This window comes from Wyeomyia smithii, chromosome 1 (assembly GCF_029784165.1).
Source record: "Wyeomyia smithii strain HCP4-BCI-WySm-NY-G18 chromosome 1, ASM2978416v1, whole genome shotgun sequence".
Classification (NCBI taxonomy): domain Eukaryota; kingdom Metazoa; phylum Arthropoda; class Insecta; order Diptera; family Culicidae; genus Wyeomyia; species Wyeomyia smithii.
In genome coordinates this window covers 6,865,465-6,882,702 of record NC_073694.1, presented here as the reverse complement: position 1 = coordinate 6,882,702, position 17,238 = coordinate 6,865,465, and the positions used below count along the sequence as shown (strand labels likewise).

The window sequence follows — 17,238 nt, the reverse complement described above, 5'->3', positions numbered from 1 at the left end:
ATGCTCCGGAAAGGTCTTTAAGGCGGAGAAACTTTCTATCGCTACCGCATCGCACTGCATCATATGGGCAACACGACCCCGTTCGTTTCATGTCAGCTAGCTTCAACGTCGTAGCAGATTCATTCGATTTTAACATCTCAGTAACCACATTCAAACAAATTCTTCGTAGACGACAGGTTTAATTGTTTTTGAAGCGTGTTTCAATTGTTTTTAAAGTGTTTCTTATCGTTTGTAAATATTAATTAGCATTTAGTTAGTAATATATATTATCATTAAGACCACCAATGTGTCAGATGATTTAACAATAAATAACAACAAATAACAACAACAAATTATTAAAACTGAAAAAAAAGAAAAGTGTCATAATGCGGAGAATATTAAAACTCATCAATACAGGCAAAAATGTTAAATATTACAAATAATGTGAAATATGTCTAAATGTCAAAGCAATGTAAATGTAAAAACTGTACGATTATGTCAAACAATGTGAAAAAGAATGTCGAAAAATTCCAATAATGTCAAAAATGAAAAACAGGAAGGTCAAAAAAAATGGCAAGAATGTGAAAAATATTGAGTTGAAACATCTAAAATTTAAACAAAAAAATAAGCTTAAAGAATTTTTTTTGTATGCTTGAAAGGCATTGGGCAAAAATGCCAGTGCAACAAGTATGGTCAAGTCTTTCGTAGCTGGCCCTGTTTGCTGTACACAGCTTACAAGGTGCTTGAAGTTGAGCTCGTTGGTTGCAAACATGTGCCCCAATTTGGTATTACATGGTTGATGAAACGATTGACCAGGATTAGTACTCCATACCTGATAAAAAGTTAAGAGGCAACCTGCCTGTGATCGCATAATTGTAACATTTGACATTTTATGAATTTTGTGCTTTTCATTGGAAAATGCTCAGAATAGTATGTACTTTTCACATCTGGAAAAATATGCTTATGTTTGTTTGAATAAAGTCGTAAAAAATACCAAGTTGTTTAGTCACATAGCGTAAATAACCGCATAATTGTCACACTACTTAACTTTTCCAACTTTTTTGTCAAAAAAGTTTCCATCCAAATCCACATCTGCATCTTTTGGAACTCGGAAGTTATTCTGGTCCGGTAACCAACCACCGGTGATCCGTTTCTGATGTTCAGCTCATGCTTGCTGAATACATGAAAAACTTTTTTTTCCCTGTGATATATTCCAAAAGTAGCTTGAAAGTGACGGCATAAATGTATCATTGCAAAAATTTCAACCAATTTGACTTCAAAAGTAATATTCAATGTATACATAGTGTAAAGTAGTGCTTTCTTCATGATACTAAGTTTATTTAAAGTGTCTATTTGCAAGAATATATCAGGAACAATGCATTTAAGGTCAAAATATAAAAGTGCGATTTGCTCGAACAACCAATTTTGCAAATGTTACAAATATGCGATTATGGGCAGCAACTTCCAATAAAAATTTAACCTCGATGAAGCAAGAGACCCGCAAATGCGCTGAGCTCTCAGCTTCAGCGTTGTAGAAGCGGCAAATGTCGATTGGGACTAAACCGATTTTTTTTAAATGAAAAAAAGGACAATTTCTAGTTCACTACGAGTTGAACTAAGTAGCTTTTTGGAATCCGCAGGGTTGGGGTATACTGTTCAGCTTGTCTGCAACCCTGCGCATACTGCCATTGAGAGGCTTTTTCTAGCTTTTCCCATGTACTTAGTTCACCTTAAATGACGGATGTGAAAGTACCCAGAAACGGTTCGGGTTCAATGAATTGATGTCCTTGTCTTGCTAGGCTATCAGCATATCCATTTCTCTCGATTCGCAGTAACTTGGTACATAAAATAGCATAACTGTGTTGAGGCACGAAAATTCCCTGAGTGTTAAACTTGCACTGCAAACCCAGATTGCTGAAGTCGCCTTCTTAAAGACATAGTTCAGTTGAGCAGTCTAATTCAGCTTTTTATCCAAAATGATCCCAAGGTATTTTGTAACATTGCTGAAACTCAGCCTTACCCCGTTCAGTAGCGAAGGAGTAATTGAATGCGTCCTTCACTTGGTAAAGGGTATGAACCGTTAAAGTGGGGTTAATGTTCAGTCCTTCTTCTGGACACCACTGAGAAGTGGTGTTAAGAGCCGTTTCGTACGAATAGAAAGAATTGCATGAACAATTAGAACTACGTCTTCAATATAACCAATGACTTCGTAGCCAAGCTGCGCCAGCTTCTTGAGAAAAACGTTTACCACTACTGATCATAACAGAGGCGAGAGAACTCCTCCCTGAGGACACCATTTCACTGCCTCTACTGGGACAGACGAAACTCCCAATGCAGCCGCGTAAATTGGTGCAAAGGACGTATTTTCGAAAGCTCCCTCAATATCAAGAAGAGCGCAGATCGCTGTCTCCTTGTGTTTTAGTGATTTTCCGACCTTCGTCACTAAGCGGTGTAGCAGCTGTTCAACGTTAGTTGACAGTTTCGTTCCATCTAGGGCACATCTCGACAGACTGTCCGTTTTGTTAACGGACAGTTTGAAGTGAAAGCTTCCATGATCCTGTACTGCAGGTCACTTGCTGCGATGTTCAACTCAACTGGAGCTCGAATATTTTTGTAACAGGATGTTCTTGAGCTGACCAAAGGTTTTAAAAATTTTGGAAGCAGGTTATCGAACGTCTTCGCTGGTGGCTTTCTGCAATAATCTTATGCAATTTTAAAAATAATAAAATCGTCAATAATGCAGAAATGTCAAAAAAATGTGAAAAATATTGTTCAGAAATGGCCTAAGATTTTTTTTTTAAGTTAAAAAATGTCCAAAAACGTAGTTGTTTGGAAGTGCCAAAAAAACTCCAAACATATGGTCGGTGTTAAGTCAGACCGGACCAAGTCGCAAAATTGGAAAAAACGAGTTAATGATAGCATTGAACCAAGATTTACTTAAGCTACATCACATAACAACCAGAGTTGATTTATCTCTCCAATAACAAAACTTGTGGCATATTTTTTTCTGAATGATCAAAGGAAAGCAATCATAGTGTGCAGTCAGAACGAGCCAAGTTTTAGGTTATTGGCAACTACAACCCAGTCACATGTTGGTAAAAATCAACAAATAGACGAATATTCAAGCGTTTTTATTGGATTTCTATTTATTAGAGGATACTTTCTTCATCATTCATCGGAACCATGTATGTTTTACACACAGCAATGTACTTGAATGTCATTTTTTGACGAATTTTGCTATCGCTACGCTGACCATTTATCACGCTTTAAAGTATTCAGACAGAGTGGACCATGTGCCAAGCAGAAGAAAGTTGTAATTACCGGAATTATTTGCATTGGTTTGACGTCAGTATAAGTTGATTTCAAAGCTGCCAGGTACCTTATAAAAAAGTTCCAGAGCCCGTTAGCCAAACGAGTATACTTTACCAGTACCACTATGATTGAACATATAACTAGAAAATGTTAGTTTTTAGTGTGAATAACACAAAAATTTTCATTTTTAAAAACAATTTCCGATTATAATAGTGATTCTGATCTCAAGAATAACGATTCTACCAAGGAATCATATCCTAAAAAGGTTGATGAAAATGATAATAAAGTTAGAGAGGATGATTGCGAGAACATTCATTGAGTTTGTTCAATTACATTTTATATAACTTGTATTATTTTCGGTGCTGAAGAAGCGAAAAATAAAATTTAAAAAACTTTTTAACTGTTCGATTGATTGGCTATAAAATTTTTTTCAATTGATCAGTCACAATGAACCAACTCATTACATATCATTCTTTTGTTCAGTCAGAGTGGACCAACTTAACCTAGTCAGTTATGTTACCGGTCATTGTCGAATTCATAACGCTGTTTTTCTTAATTGTCACTTTACATGATACAGTCAAAGAGTAACTCTAGCTCATAATACCAAAATTACGGGGAAATCTGGAAATCTTCAAAATTCACAGAGTAGTAAACTTTAAACCCGTTTTTCTGGAAATAACCAAAATGTCACTTGGTCCGGTCTGACTTAACACCGACCATATATGAAGTAAACAATTTCAAAAAAAAAATGCCATTTCTTTTCATTAAAATTGCGAAAAAAACCGAAAATTTTTCAATGCGACTAACACCTAAAAAAGACAAAAATGTTGATGTCAAAAAAATTCAATGGTTACTACCAGGTCGGACTCGATTATCCGGAACATCAAAAAAAAATCGATCCGGATAGTCGAGTTTTCCGGATAATCGAATCACACAAAAATCAGTGCGCCTTGAACTGTCCGTTTTTTCGGTTGCTTGTGGACTGGTCTTTGCCTATAGCTTCAAAGTTTGTGTTTTGTCAGTGTGTCTTTTAAAGACTACCTGTGTCTTTTAAAGACTACCTGACTACCTCTCAGGAAGTTCGGCTACATAGGGATGTGAAATGAAAATCTAAAACCGAAAAAAGTGAAAAATATGTCCAATTTCAAATGCTAATAAATCGGTTAGTATTCGATGGATTTCCTCCGTTCTTGCAGCAATAGATTGGAAAATCTTCTTAGATTCTTCCCGAAATAAGATAATTGTAATTTTATTACTCACACTATTGTACTATTGAAAATAGTCAAGCCTTGTCAAAACGAAAAATTCGACCTCTGATTGGTCGTTATATGCTTGCTTCCCAAGCACGGTCGACAGGATCATATACCTTGCGATTGAAAACATGCTATTTGGCCTATATAAGAGCCTGTTTCAGCCGGAGCCGCTCATAATAGTTCTAGACAGCGACAACAGCAGTCGTCCTTCCTTAGCAGCAGCTTTAGCCCTGTGGTTGGTCACCACGTCTCAGGGAGAAGCGCGGTTTTTCTCAACGTGTGTCGCCAGACAGCCATTATTCCCCCCGTGTTGGGGCAGCATGAAGATTGCCATCAGGAAATCCAATTTTGGAAATCATAATGCCTTTTTCAAGGCAAATAAACAAGTCATTGAAAGTTAATAATTTTTGTCAACGCAAGCAAGCATTCTGTGTTGCATCCTAGCAATTTAAATCTGTCGCACCCGTCGAATTTACTGAATGTAAAATAGCTTCCACAGTGCATGTTGTCCGTGTATCTTAATTCCCCCAATGTTAGGGCAGCTCAAAGGTTGTAATTAGCAACCGATTTTGAACCGCAAAATGCTTTTTTCAAGGCAAATAAAATAATTGAAGGTTAATAATTTTCTGGCATCAACACAAGCAGACATTCTGTGCAGGATGCAATCAAATTCTGTTGTAGTTGTCTAATTTTTACTTTTACTTTATTTAGTAAACCCCCCACTGTAGGGGCAGCGCAAAGGCTGCGATCAGCATGACCAACTTTGAATAACAAACGGTTAACGTTTATTCACTAAAAATTCATCCAATTCAAAACAGGTTTTTGTCTGAGTACAATAATTTGCACAAAAAGACATTAAAAATTTTACCGCATTATCAGACGCGTTTCTCCAGTCATGCCTCGTGAACGTGAAGGTTCCCTATCACAGACATAGATTTCGTGCTCCAGCACGTTACAACACGTGGAAATTGTCTTTTTACTAATGCAACATTTCTTGGAAGTGTTTTATTATTCTCGGGTAAGAGACTACGAGTGCATTTACTGCATTTATTGAGAAATCCATCGGAAGTGTATTCAGTGCTATGTCTAAATATATGAACGCCAAATACAAGCGTGATGCTCGGAAACGCGCGAAGGACCAGCATGGGGGAAGTGCATCGAAGAAACCAAGTACCAGTACGGAGGTCAATGTAAAAGCAGCCCGAGGTAACACGTGTCCAACCTCTGGTTGGGACGCTGGAAAAAGGCCTTCTACTAGAGGTAGGAGAAATCGAACCATTTATTTATTCCTTATGCTCTCATGTCTAATTTACCTTGGATATAATACTGCGAAAATGATGAAATTTATATATTGTCGTGCATGCAATATAAGCATAACTTTTGAACTCTCCTAAGGGATGTAATAAAAGGCAAAATAATTCTAACTTTTAATTCTCATTATTTTCGTTGCATAAACAAAGATTTATAAAAGGTACAACAGTTTACTGAAACAAAAGGTCTGAACTGCGCCTAAAAGGTTCCGCACATGATATGCCATAAGTCCTCATCTAAATGTCATATCTGCAAAACAGAGCACGAAAAGTTCTGATTGCATTTTGAAGTAGAATACTTCTCTCAGGAAGTTCGGCTACATAGGGATGTGAAATGAAAATCTAAAACTGAAAAAAGTGAGAAATATGTCCAATTTCAAATGCTAATGAATCGGTTAGTTTTCGATGGATTTCCTTCGTTTTTGCAGCAATCGATGAGAATATCTTCTAAGATTCCTACCAGATGCATGAAAGTGCAATTTTATTATTCGAACTATTGTACTATTGAAAATCCTTAAGCCTTGTCAAAACACAAAATTCAACCTCTGATTGGTCGTTATACGATTGCTTTCCCATGCACGGTCGGCAGAGTTATGGACCTAGTGAATTGGGAATGCATCATTTGGCCTATATAAGAGCCTTCATCAGATAATAAACAGACATTTCATCGGATATTAAATTGAACAACAGAAATTTGAAAAACAAAAATGAATATTTGAAGAGTTAATATTTTCTCGTTTTGCGCTATAATCCAAAGTTATAATCTGCGCTATAATCCAAAGTTATACTATAGAGTACATACTCTGACTATTATTACGTGTTACGTGCGTCGCTTAGTGTTTGGCTACGGTTATGCAGAACGCAAATAACGGCGCGATGCGATTCGGCAAGACGAAATGTGTTGAAATGTATAGCTCTACTTCGCCTTAAAAAGAGCTGTACATTTCACCACGGTCAGGCGAATCGCATCGCGCCGTCATTCGGGTTCTGCATAACCGTAGCCTTTGTTCCGTTTCCGTTTAATGATGTCGTATTAAATGTGAATATAACAATTCGGCAGCACTTCAACTTCTCATTTGCACAAAATTTAAAAATATTCAATGATATATGTATCAAACATAAAGAAATTACAATACTGCCAATGAACGATCAACGTTTATTTACTAGAAAAAATGACTGACACGCAAGCAGCCGAGTTCTCTTTCTTGTAAAAGTATTCTACTTCAACCTTGCGGTCGTGGCTTTGCATACAACCTTTCTGTGATTTTTCACATCAGTCTTTCTCAAGACTACCTACTTTTGAATTTAACATTTCGTATCACCTGAAATGGCAGGACGAAAAAAGAAACCACGCATCGCTGCGGGGAGGAAAAGAGAGGCATCTCTTTCTGACACTTCGAGTGTCTGTAGTGACAATCCTTTTGATATTTTGCCTGAGCAAGAAGCTGGTGAAATGGAAGTTATGAGTAATGAAACTATACAAAATGTCAATTCTTTAAAAAAGGAAAAAGTTCCACCTATTGTGGTAACTATTTCTTCTGAATTCAATAAGGAACTTTCAACGTTTGTTTCTGACGTTAAAGTTACCTATCAAATTGGTCGTAGAGGCGAATGCCGCTTATTAGCCGACTCTATAAAGGGTCGTTATCGTCTTATTCAGTATTTAACTGAAAAGGTGTGTAATTTTTTTACATATGACACGAAGAGCGCCAAGCCGTTCAAGGTCGTATTGAAAGGTCTTACCAACGATCAAACCGTTGATGAGATCAAACTTACTTTAACAGAATTACTTGGCATAGCCCCTACCCAAGTAATTCTGATGAAACAAAAATCACGAGGCGATAACAGTCAGAGAACTGGAATTTCCCTTGTTAATTATTTAATTAATTTTAACCGCAATGAGGTTAACAACTTAAATTTTTTTGAAAAAGCACATGCTTTGTATAATGGGAAATTTATAGGAAGTATGGCGGAGGTGAAAAGCATATCACCCAATGCCGTACTTGCCAACGTTATGGCCATGATTCCAAATTCTGTAACATGGACCAAAAATGTCTTAATTGTGGAGACTCTTTTCACAAAAAGGACACATGTCCTGTGAAAGAGAGTAAAAATTTTCGCTGTGCGAATTGTAACGGCAACCATATGTCAAATTTTTATCAATGCCCAGTCCGTTTAGCAATTGTTAAGGCAAGGCAAGGTAAACAAAATTCAATTTCTCAATTAAAACCAACTTCAAAACAAAATTCTCTAAGCGTACCAGTGACGCATAGTTTACCTACTCCTTTGCATACCCGTTTAACTTATGCACAGGTTACAGGTAGTTCGAACATTATACCGCCTAGTGTTGGTAGTTCGAAAATGACCGTTAATATGGGTAAGCAAAACACGCTAGAAAATAATTGGACACCTATTACTCCAGCTAATATTGCTGCCGAAAATATTTTTTCTAATGTCAACTGCTTGGGGCCTATTACGGCAGGTAAACCTCCTTTTTTGCAACAGGCAATGTTCGCTCTTATGAACGCCATGTTGCAGGCAAAATCAATGTTTGAAGCCATTCAAATAGGCACAAATTTTACTATTAAAATTGTTTCTAATTTAAAATTTAGCAATGATTTTAAATGAAACAATTAAAATATTAAATTGGAATGCTCGCTCATTGAAGGCCAATGAGAATGAGCTTTTCAATTTTTTAACAGTAACTAATGTGCATATTGCAATTATTACTGAAACATTTTTGAAACCTAACATAAAATTAAAATATGATCCCAATTACGTGGTTCATAGATATGATAGGATTCAGGGTTCCGGCAGTGGAGTTACAATTGTTATTCATCGCCGAATCAAACATCATGCTCTTTTTCCATCTTGAGACGAAAGTTATTGAAACTTTGGGAATTGAAGTTCAAACTGAACTTGGGATTTTATTTATTGCCGCAGCATATTTACCATTTCAATGCACACGCGAGCTCAAAAATTATTTTAAAGGTGATTTACAAAAACTCACCAGAAATCGTTCGAAATTTTTCATAATCGGCGATTTTAACGCTAAACATCGTTCATGGAATAATTCTCAAAGTAATTCCAATGGCAAAATTTTATTCAATGATTGTTCTTCAGGATACTATTCTATTTTGTCTCCGAATAGTCTTACATGCTTTTCTTCTGTAAGAAACCCTTCAACAATTGATTTGGTGCTAACAGATCAAAGTCATGTATGTAGTGATTTGATCACACATGCTGACTTTGATTCTGACCATCTTCCAATAACTTTTTCTTTATCACATGAATCAGTTTTAAACCCTATGAGCTCTGTTTTTAATTATAACAAGGCTAATTGGGAAAGATACAAAACTCATATTGAGAGAAATTTCAATAATGAGCTTGATTTGCAAAACGAAGTGAATATTGATTCCGCTTTGGAAGCATTAAAATGTGCAATTGTTGATGCCAGGAATTATTCTGTTCCAAAGGCTCAAGTGAAATTTGATTCACCAATAATTGACGAAAATCTTCAACTTCTAATTCGTTTGAAAAATGTCCGCAGACGTCAATATCAACGTTCTCGTGACCCTGTTTTTAAAACTATTTATAAAGATTTACAGAAAGAGATTAAACATAGATTTACTCTTCTGAGAAATCAAAATTTTGAGACTAAAGTTGAAAAATTGAAACCATATTCAAAACCATTTTGGAAGCTGTCGAAGATTCTTAAGAAACCTTCAAAGCCTATTCCAGTTTTAAAAGATGGTGAACGTTTTCTTGTATCCAATGAACAAAAGGCTCAAAGACTTGCTCAGCAGTTTGAGAGTGTTCATAACTGAAATTTGAATTTTGTGAGTCCAATTGAAAATGAAGTCACACGTCAATTTGATTCAATTTCTTCCCAGAATTTTTTACCTGCAGAAATAATTGAAACTAACTTGAATGAGATTAAATCAATTATTAAAAATTTCAAAAATATGAAAGCACCTGGTGACGATGGAATCTTTAATATACTAATCAAACATCTCCCTGAGAGCACAATGGAATTTTTAGTGAAAATTTTCAATTGATGCTTCAAAATTGCATATTTTCCCAAATTATGGAAAAATGCAAAAATTACTCCCATTTTAAAACCGGATAAGAACCCAGCTAAAGTTACAAGTTATCGACCAATCAGTTTGCTTTCTTCAATAAGTAAACTGTTTGAGAGAATTATTCTTAACAGAATGATGTCACACATCAACGAAAATTCAATTTTTGCAAATGAACAGTTTGGATTCCGCCATGGGCATTCCACAACTCATCAATCGCTCAGAGTTACTAATATGATACGAGCTAACAAATCTGAAGGTTATTCCACTGGAGCTGCTCTTTTAGACATAGAAAAAGCATTCGACAGTGTTTGGCATGAAGGTTTGATTGCGAAATTGCAAACTTTTAATTTTCCAATTTTCCTGATCAAAATTTTGAAAAATTATCTTCCTGATCGAACTCTGCAGGTTGTCTATCAGAATTCAAAATCTGATAGATTTCCTGTCAGAGCAGGTGTGCCTCAAGGTTCTGTCTTGGGCCCAATCCTGTATAACATATTCACTTCAGATCTTCCTGATTTGCCTCCAGGATGCACAAAGTCATTGTTCTGCGATGACACAAGCATTTCCGTAAAAGGAAAAAGCCTTCGTGTCATATGCAGTCGATTGCAGAAAAGTTTAGATATTTTTTCTTCCTACTTGCAAAAGAGGAAAATCTCTCCCAATGCTTCTAAAACTCATATGATAATTTTTCCGCATAAGCCTAGGGCTTCTTTCCTCAAGCCAAACAATAATCACGTTGTCAAGATGAATGGGGTTATTTTAAGTTAAAATCTTGGAAAGCAAAAAAAAAAACAAAATAAATTGGACATTGATTATTTTCACTTAATTCGAACATGTCCCAAACATGCCGTAAGTGACTTAAATGATAACAAATATGCCAGAAGGGATGGCAAAGACAAAATTTCGGAATAAAAATTGAAAACGGACATCAAAAAAATAAAATTCCGGATAATCGAGTCTAAAATTCCGGATAACCGAATTCCGGATAATCGAGTTTCCGGTTAATCGAGTCTCCGGATAATCGAGTCCGACCTGTATAAGTTAATAATTTAAGCATACCATAAACACCATGCAAAAAATTTAAAAATGTCGGAAATTCCACGAAAAAAAAAGTTTTAAATTTTATAAAAGGTCAAAAAGTGTCAAAAATGTTGAAAAACGTCAGAAGTAATAAAAATGTCAGAAATGTATAGAAATAAAAACAATAAAAATGTCAGAAAACCAATAATGTCTAAAATGCCAAGAATACCAAAGAAGAATGTTGAAAGTGCCAAATAAAATTATATCTAGGACCGATTTTCGGGCTTTTGGAATCATACCGATACCGGAAATACATATATTGGTTGGCAGTTGAACGTTTTGAGCTGTTTTCCAGTAATCGAAAGTAGCCATCTTTGATTCGAATTTGGCAACTGGAGTTGATTGTCGGCCTCTAAACATTAATTGTGTCTATTCCTTGGGGATACATATTTGGTAATTTTGAGTTCTTTTGTAAAGGCAGATCAAAATGACGCATCACTCAAATTGGTTCTTGATGCGTAGCTTAATCAACTAATTTACAGCCTTTAGGCATCACACCAATTCGATACTGATGGTGACCATAAATTGCTATTCATTAAACTGGCCAATGATATTTGGAGTAGCTCTAAAGAGGACCAACAGTTTACCTGTGCACTAAAGAGTACGGGTATTCAAATGAGAATATAGCAAGATCATCCAATTAGGCTCAGAAAAAGTTCTAATTGATAGTTCTTCTCTTCACTGAATACAATAAACATAAGAATCAGGCCTCTTGCTCTGACAAAATATTGCAAGGGGGTAATCCTTCTAGTCACCAATCCGATGTGAGTAAATCGTTAGCATCTTAACTCTAACAACCTGCAATCTTCGCGATCGTGCTATCTACAAGGACGCTAATCCAAAAACTATCCCAACTTCTTAATAACGCCACGATACACACAAAGATCATAGCGTGGCTGTGTGTACAACTTGTCCACGAGCGGATCAACAATCAACGCGACAAGGTTGCGTACCAAATTAGGCGGTGTGGTGTCATAAAATTCCCAGTGATCAGCCGGTTTCGGAAGAGCCATACCGCGCGCGGTGTCATGCGACAATTAATAAATGAAACAAAAAAAAAACCTCCCCCGTTTCGTCGGGTGTTGTTTTGCTTGTCTTTTGTTTAACAAGCTGTAGTACAGTCGGCTCACCTCGATTTGAATGTGCATCACTCAATCAACAAACGCCGTTTGGTGCTTCGAAGAGAAGGCAGAGAAGTTTTACGCAATCGAAGCGGTAAAACGACTATGCCATAATAGCTTACGACGAGAATAGATTGTGTGTGCAATCTCTAAACGAGAGTCTGTCTGTTGATCTATTTCAGATGATATTCAGGCGCACAGCAACAAAGTAACATGCTTGGACATTGGCGAAACCGGGCGGGTCCTGGTTACCGGTGGACAGGATCGAAATGTCAACCTGTGGACGTTCGGCCACAGGGAGTGCTTTATGGTAAGTTTCCTCTTTCATAGCTGAAAAAGATAAATTATACGAATTAGTTTTTTTTTAGTCCCTTACTGGCCATAACGCTCCAATCGATTGTGTTAAGTTTGCCTGTTCGGATGATCATGTTTACTCAGCGGACGATACGGGGGTGGTAAAACGATGGGATCTGCACTCCGGTACGGAGTACACAACATTCTACGGACACATGAAAACAGTCCGGACGCTGGATTTTCACCCGTACAGCGAGTATGTGGTTTCCGGCAGTCACGATACTTCGATACGGCTATGGGATGTCCGACAGAGCGTGTGCATTAAGCGCTATCGGGGACACATTTCCCATGTAAACTCAGTCAAGTTCTCGCCGGATGGGCTGTGGATTGCTTCAGCTGGTACTGAAGGAAGCGTCATAATTTGGGACATTCGAATGAGTAAACAGTTTATGGAGTTTTCCGAAGGAGAGTCGCCGGCGATGTGTGTTCAATATCACCCGTCCGATCTGCTGATGGCTGCCGGACGAAACGACGGAAGCGTCGATTTGTATGACTTGGAAAAGAAACAGTTGATTTCCCGGGCGGACAAAACACACTCGAAGGGACACACGGTGAAGTGTATTGCATTTGACGAAGGAGGCTCGTGCCTGTTCGTGGGTACGCCGGCTGGAATTTCTGTGATCGGATGGGAACCGGACCAAGAGTATGACCATGTGGATTCGACGTGGACGTTCCTAGGGGACATGATGACGGCTGGACAGAAGCTTATTTGTGGAACGTACGAGACTAGGAATGTTTCGATACATGTGTTGAATCTGAGTCAGGTCAAGCCTTTCTACAATCCACAGAACCAGCCATTCAATCACCATCAAAGCTCACGGAAAAGCTTCAGTCGAGGAAGCGGGAAGGTGCGACTATCGATCGGAGATCGAAGCTTTTCCGGAGAAGGCCACGATGACAATAAAAATGGTGGTATGTCACCTAATCTTAGTATCGAAATGATTGACGAGGAAGAACCCGCGCTAGCACAGGAGCCGCAGAAAGGATTCGATTTTAGTCATCGAAACGGAAACGGAACGAACAATTTTAACTCCTACTCTTCACCAATCGCTTCCGTTGGACCGTCATCAGTTTTGGTAACCCAGCCTTCTTCCAGTCCTCTCACAAACAGCAACTATCTGGTCAAAGAAGAAATGAAAATGTTTAACATGAGCACTTCTACCGGCTACTCGTGCGATCTGGACTACTACCCTGTCAAAAACAATCCTTCCGATGCGGAAAAAGAAGACTTTCCCGTCAAAAGCGCTCAACCACCAGATTATGCCCCGAAGCTTACCAGCCTCAGTACAACCAGTTCCACCAGCACGACCTCTCTGATAAAATCGAGCCTTGTGAGACAAAAAACGGAACCAAGCAGTAGCACCACCACAACGCAGCAAAGACGTCCCTCGCAACCAAGCGTGGGGCTGGCAAGAAATGTGACCACCAGCAACCTAACCAGACGAATATCGACCTCCAGAAGCACCCTCGAGTTGAACAAACTCGCCCAGGAAGAGCATGTAATCTACAAAAAGCCCATCAGCCGAGGCAGTTCGCCGATCCGCAACAACACCGCGCTGAGTAGTAAAATCCGCAAGAGCGAAAGCTCCGCACAAATAGGTAGCCACAAGAACGGCACCAATCGGTACAGCAGTGCCTCAAACCACAATGCCAACGTGAAGGTGGAGATAGTTACGAAGCCCGTCCGGTCGAAAACCTCGCTAGACTTGCGCCAGCGCAACAATAACTCCGAGATGCACAGCACCAGCGCAACGATGAGTCGGGCCGGAATAATCCATCACAACACATCCGCCGTCGGCGGTCACAGCTTAACCCACATCGGCATCTCCGATAGTGGCGGTTTGGACCGGGACTCACTGATGATGCCGCCACCGCCACCCGCATCGATAATCCCCGTTGCCACCCATTCGCTTCCGCAGCACCATTCGTACGCACCGATTATTCGATTGTCGCACGATGGTATTGCGACTTTCACCGATGGCCGCGGGATGGGTTCGAACGAGGAGTACGAGATTCAACTGTTGATGAACGAACACGACAGCATCTTCCAAGCTCTCTCCAACCGGACGGCACTGCTGTCCGCCATACGGAAGTACACTCAGTCCGGCGATGTCACAATGGCCCTTCAGGTGGCTGTTAGGATGAATGATCAGCATCTGCTGGTTGATTTGCTCGGAGCTATTCTGGAGAAATCGTAAGTTTTAGTCCGTTTGGAGAGGTTAACAATGTTCGTTTGATTGACAGTTTTTTTTTCTCTCTCGATAGCGCACAATTTACGTTGGACATGTGCGTTCTGCTGTTGCCGAAAATCTATGAGCTGCTGCAGAGTGAATACAAGTTGTAAGTACCCCGTTTTATTCGATTATTAAAAAGCAGGAGGAGGGACGGAAGCTCGTATGCAAAGTTCATCTTAAGCTAATTATCTTGTCATTGGTTTCGGCACTGCTGCGTGATCAGATGAGAGGATTTAAATGTTTAGTTTTCATAACCTAGTTAAAACGAGCACAAAAGGGGTGCTATCTTTTACGTAACAGTTGTTTGTTCAGCTGGAAAAGTGTTTTGCGCAGTGCTTGGTGGTGCTTATTACAATATGATTCTTACTCAAGCACCGTTTAAAAGACAATTTTGATTCATTTGATTGCACCTTTTTTGAGCATTGCACTGTAAAATTTGGCAGTTATTATTCGTGGGTTCTCAATTCACTTTTTTAGTAACTGAGTTGACCTCGGAATGCTAACTTGTTCATGTTCATACAAAAGCTCCTACAACGAGTCAGCTGTTCAAATTTTTTAAATCTACGTTTTGTGGAATAATTTTGGCTGAGCACAAACTGAATTGAATTGATCTGAAACAAACGAAGCTAAACTGAATCTGAACTGAAACTTAAGTGGATTCTGATTTAGTAAAATCAATCTAAACTCAAATAGAATCGCAAATGTTTTCAAAATGAGTTGAGACTGAATTATGTATAATGAAACGAACTTATCTAGGATTGAACTGCAAGTAAACTTAATCTGAAGGGCATTTTTGTGCGATAGCACAGGCTCGAATAGAATGTCTCATTTTTTTTCCAAAAAAAAAAAAAAAATAGAAATGTAGTTGGTATTGACTGTAGAATAAAAATTGAATTAAAAAAAACATGATTACTTCTTGAGGAACTTGACTTTCCCGATTGCCTAGGACCTGGTTGAAAAACTTATAACCCATAAACTCTACATCTAAGAATCAACGTTAATTTATAAGTTTATCGTGGAATATTCTCATCAATATGCCAAAATGTCAATAGCATTTTTATAGTAACTCAGTTAAACTTGCCTACATCTACTTTTAACAAAGATTAAATCGAAGAAATTAGAGACACTGGTTTGAAATTGAACCTAAAATGACCTGAGATTGAACCGAAACTAAACTTGATCTAGCTTTAATTCATCAGAAACCGAACTGCATTCAAACTAAACTGATACTGAATTTCAACAGTAACAAACCTAAAACTAATTTTAACTGAAACGAAATTTAACGAAAACCAAACTGCTTTGAATTTTACAGATGCACAGGATTTTTCCTCTTTTGTCACTCAACACTAGTGAAAGGATGCATTCTTTTTTCGATCTAGAGTCGGAAAAGGAGAGGATTTAAATTAACTGGGATGTCATAACCAGAGGCGACGCGTGACCAAGTGGGCCACCTGTTCAATCGACATTTGCAACATTAAAACAACAGTATTTCGATAACAGATTTTAAAAGTTTTATTTATCAACATTTTTTTATATAACAAAGGAATCCTTCGGTTTACTTTTAACGCAAACTTGTCGATAATATCGTCGTAAAATAAAGGCGTCAGCATCATCTCATGGAGTAAATCTTTCTCCACAGCCATCATCATAATACCAAATAATCGATTCTGGCCCGATTTAGACCGCAAATAATTTTTGATCCGTCGGAGAACCGAAAACGTTCGTTCGACGGACGCCGTCAGTATCATTCTGGCCAGCCGAAGCGTTTCGGAGAAAGTTTGATGCAGGTTTTGTCCAAGGATAAACGAAATTGAATACAATATATTTTTGCCTCTGAACTCTTCGCGCGAGTAAAGAACGGTCAGCTCATTATACAGCTTCGCTTCATCGAATTTAGAATGGTACGAAATAAGCATTTTCAAATTCTTTGTAGGGAATGTGACATTGAATTCGGCAAATTTTTCGTGATTCAACAAAATGATGAATTTGTATTCATCTAGTTCTTTGAATCGTTTAGACATTTCGTCAATAATTTTGTCAATGATAAAGTCATATATGGGACGATAATTGACTCCGTTGCTATCAGTGACCGTTTCGCCAGAAACATCAATTGCATCATTAAGCGTTCTGTAGAAATGATGCTCTGCTTTGAGCTCTTCGATAGAAGCGAGGCAAGCCTTGACGTTACGTAAACATTCTACTACGTCCAATTCTTTTGTTTGCAAAATTTGATACAGAACATCTGTATGTGCAAAAATATTAGCAAAAAGTTTGAGCAAGAATACGGTATTGAATTCAAGCATGAATGCGTGAAGACCTCTGGCTGTAGTACAAGTTTCAGCATCAAAGACACTGTCGCCAAGATAAATCTCACCTAAACATTCATTAATCGCTGCATAATTCGAATCAATTATTTTGATCATACGCGAATTATACGACCATTTGGTCTTGCAAACATTTGGTATGTGGGTCTCCATAAATTGCTTTAATGTCTCGCTGCGTTTAGGTGACTG

At 38.1% G+C, this 17,238-nt stretch overlaps 1 protein-coding gene across 2 annotated transcripts in view; it reads left to right on the top strand.

Annotated features, from left to right (window-relative positions):
- LOC129719685 (katanin p80 WD40 repeat-containing subunit B1) overlaps nt 1-17,238 on the top strand; it is a 47,922-nt gene that overhangs the window by 6,095 nt on the left and 24,589 nt on the right. For both annotated transcript variants that reach the window (XM_055671084.1, XM_055671077.1), the window contains exons 2-4: nt 12,320-12,447; nt 12,506-14,685; nt 14,757-14,831. In XM_055671084.1, coding sequence (XP_055527059.1) covers nt 12,320-12,447; nt 12,506-14,685; nt 14,757-14,831 — 2,383 coding nt within the window. The remainder of the gene's footprint in view (nt 1-12,319; nt 12,448-12,505; nt 14,686-14,756; nt 14,832-17,238) is intronic.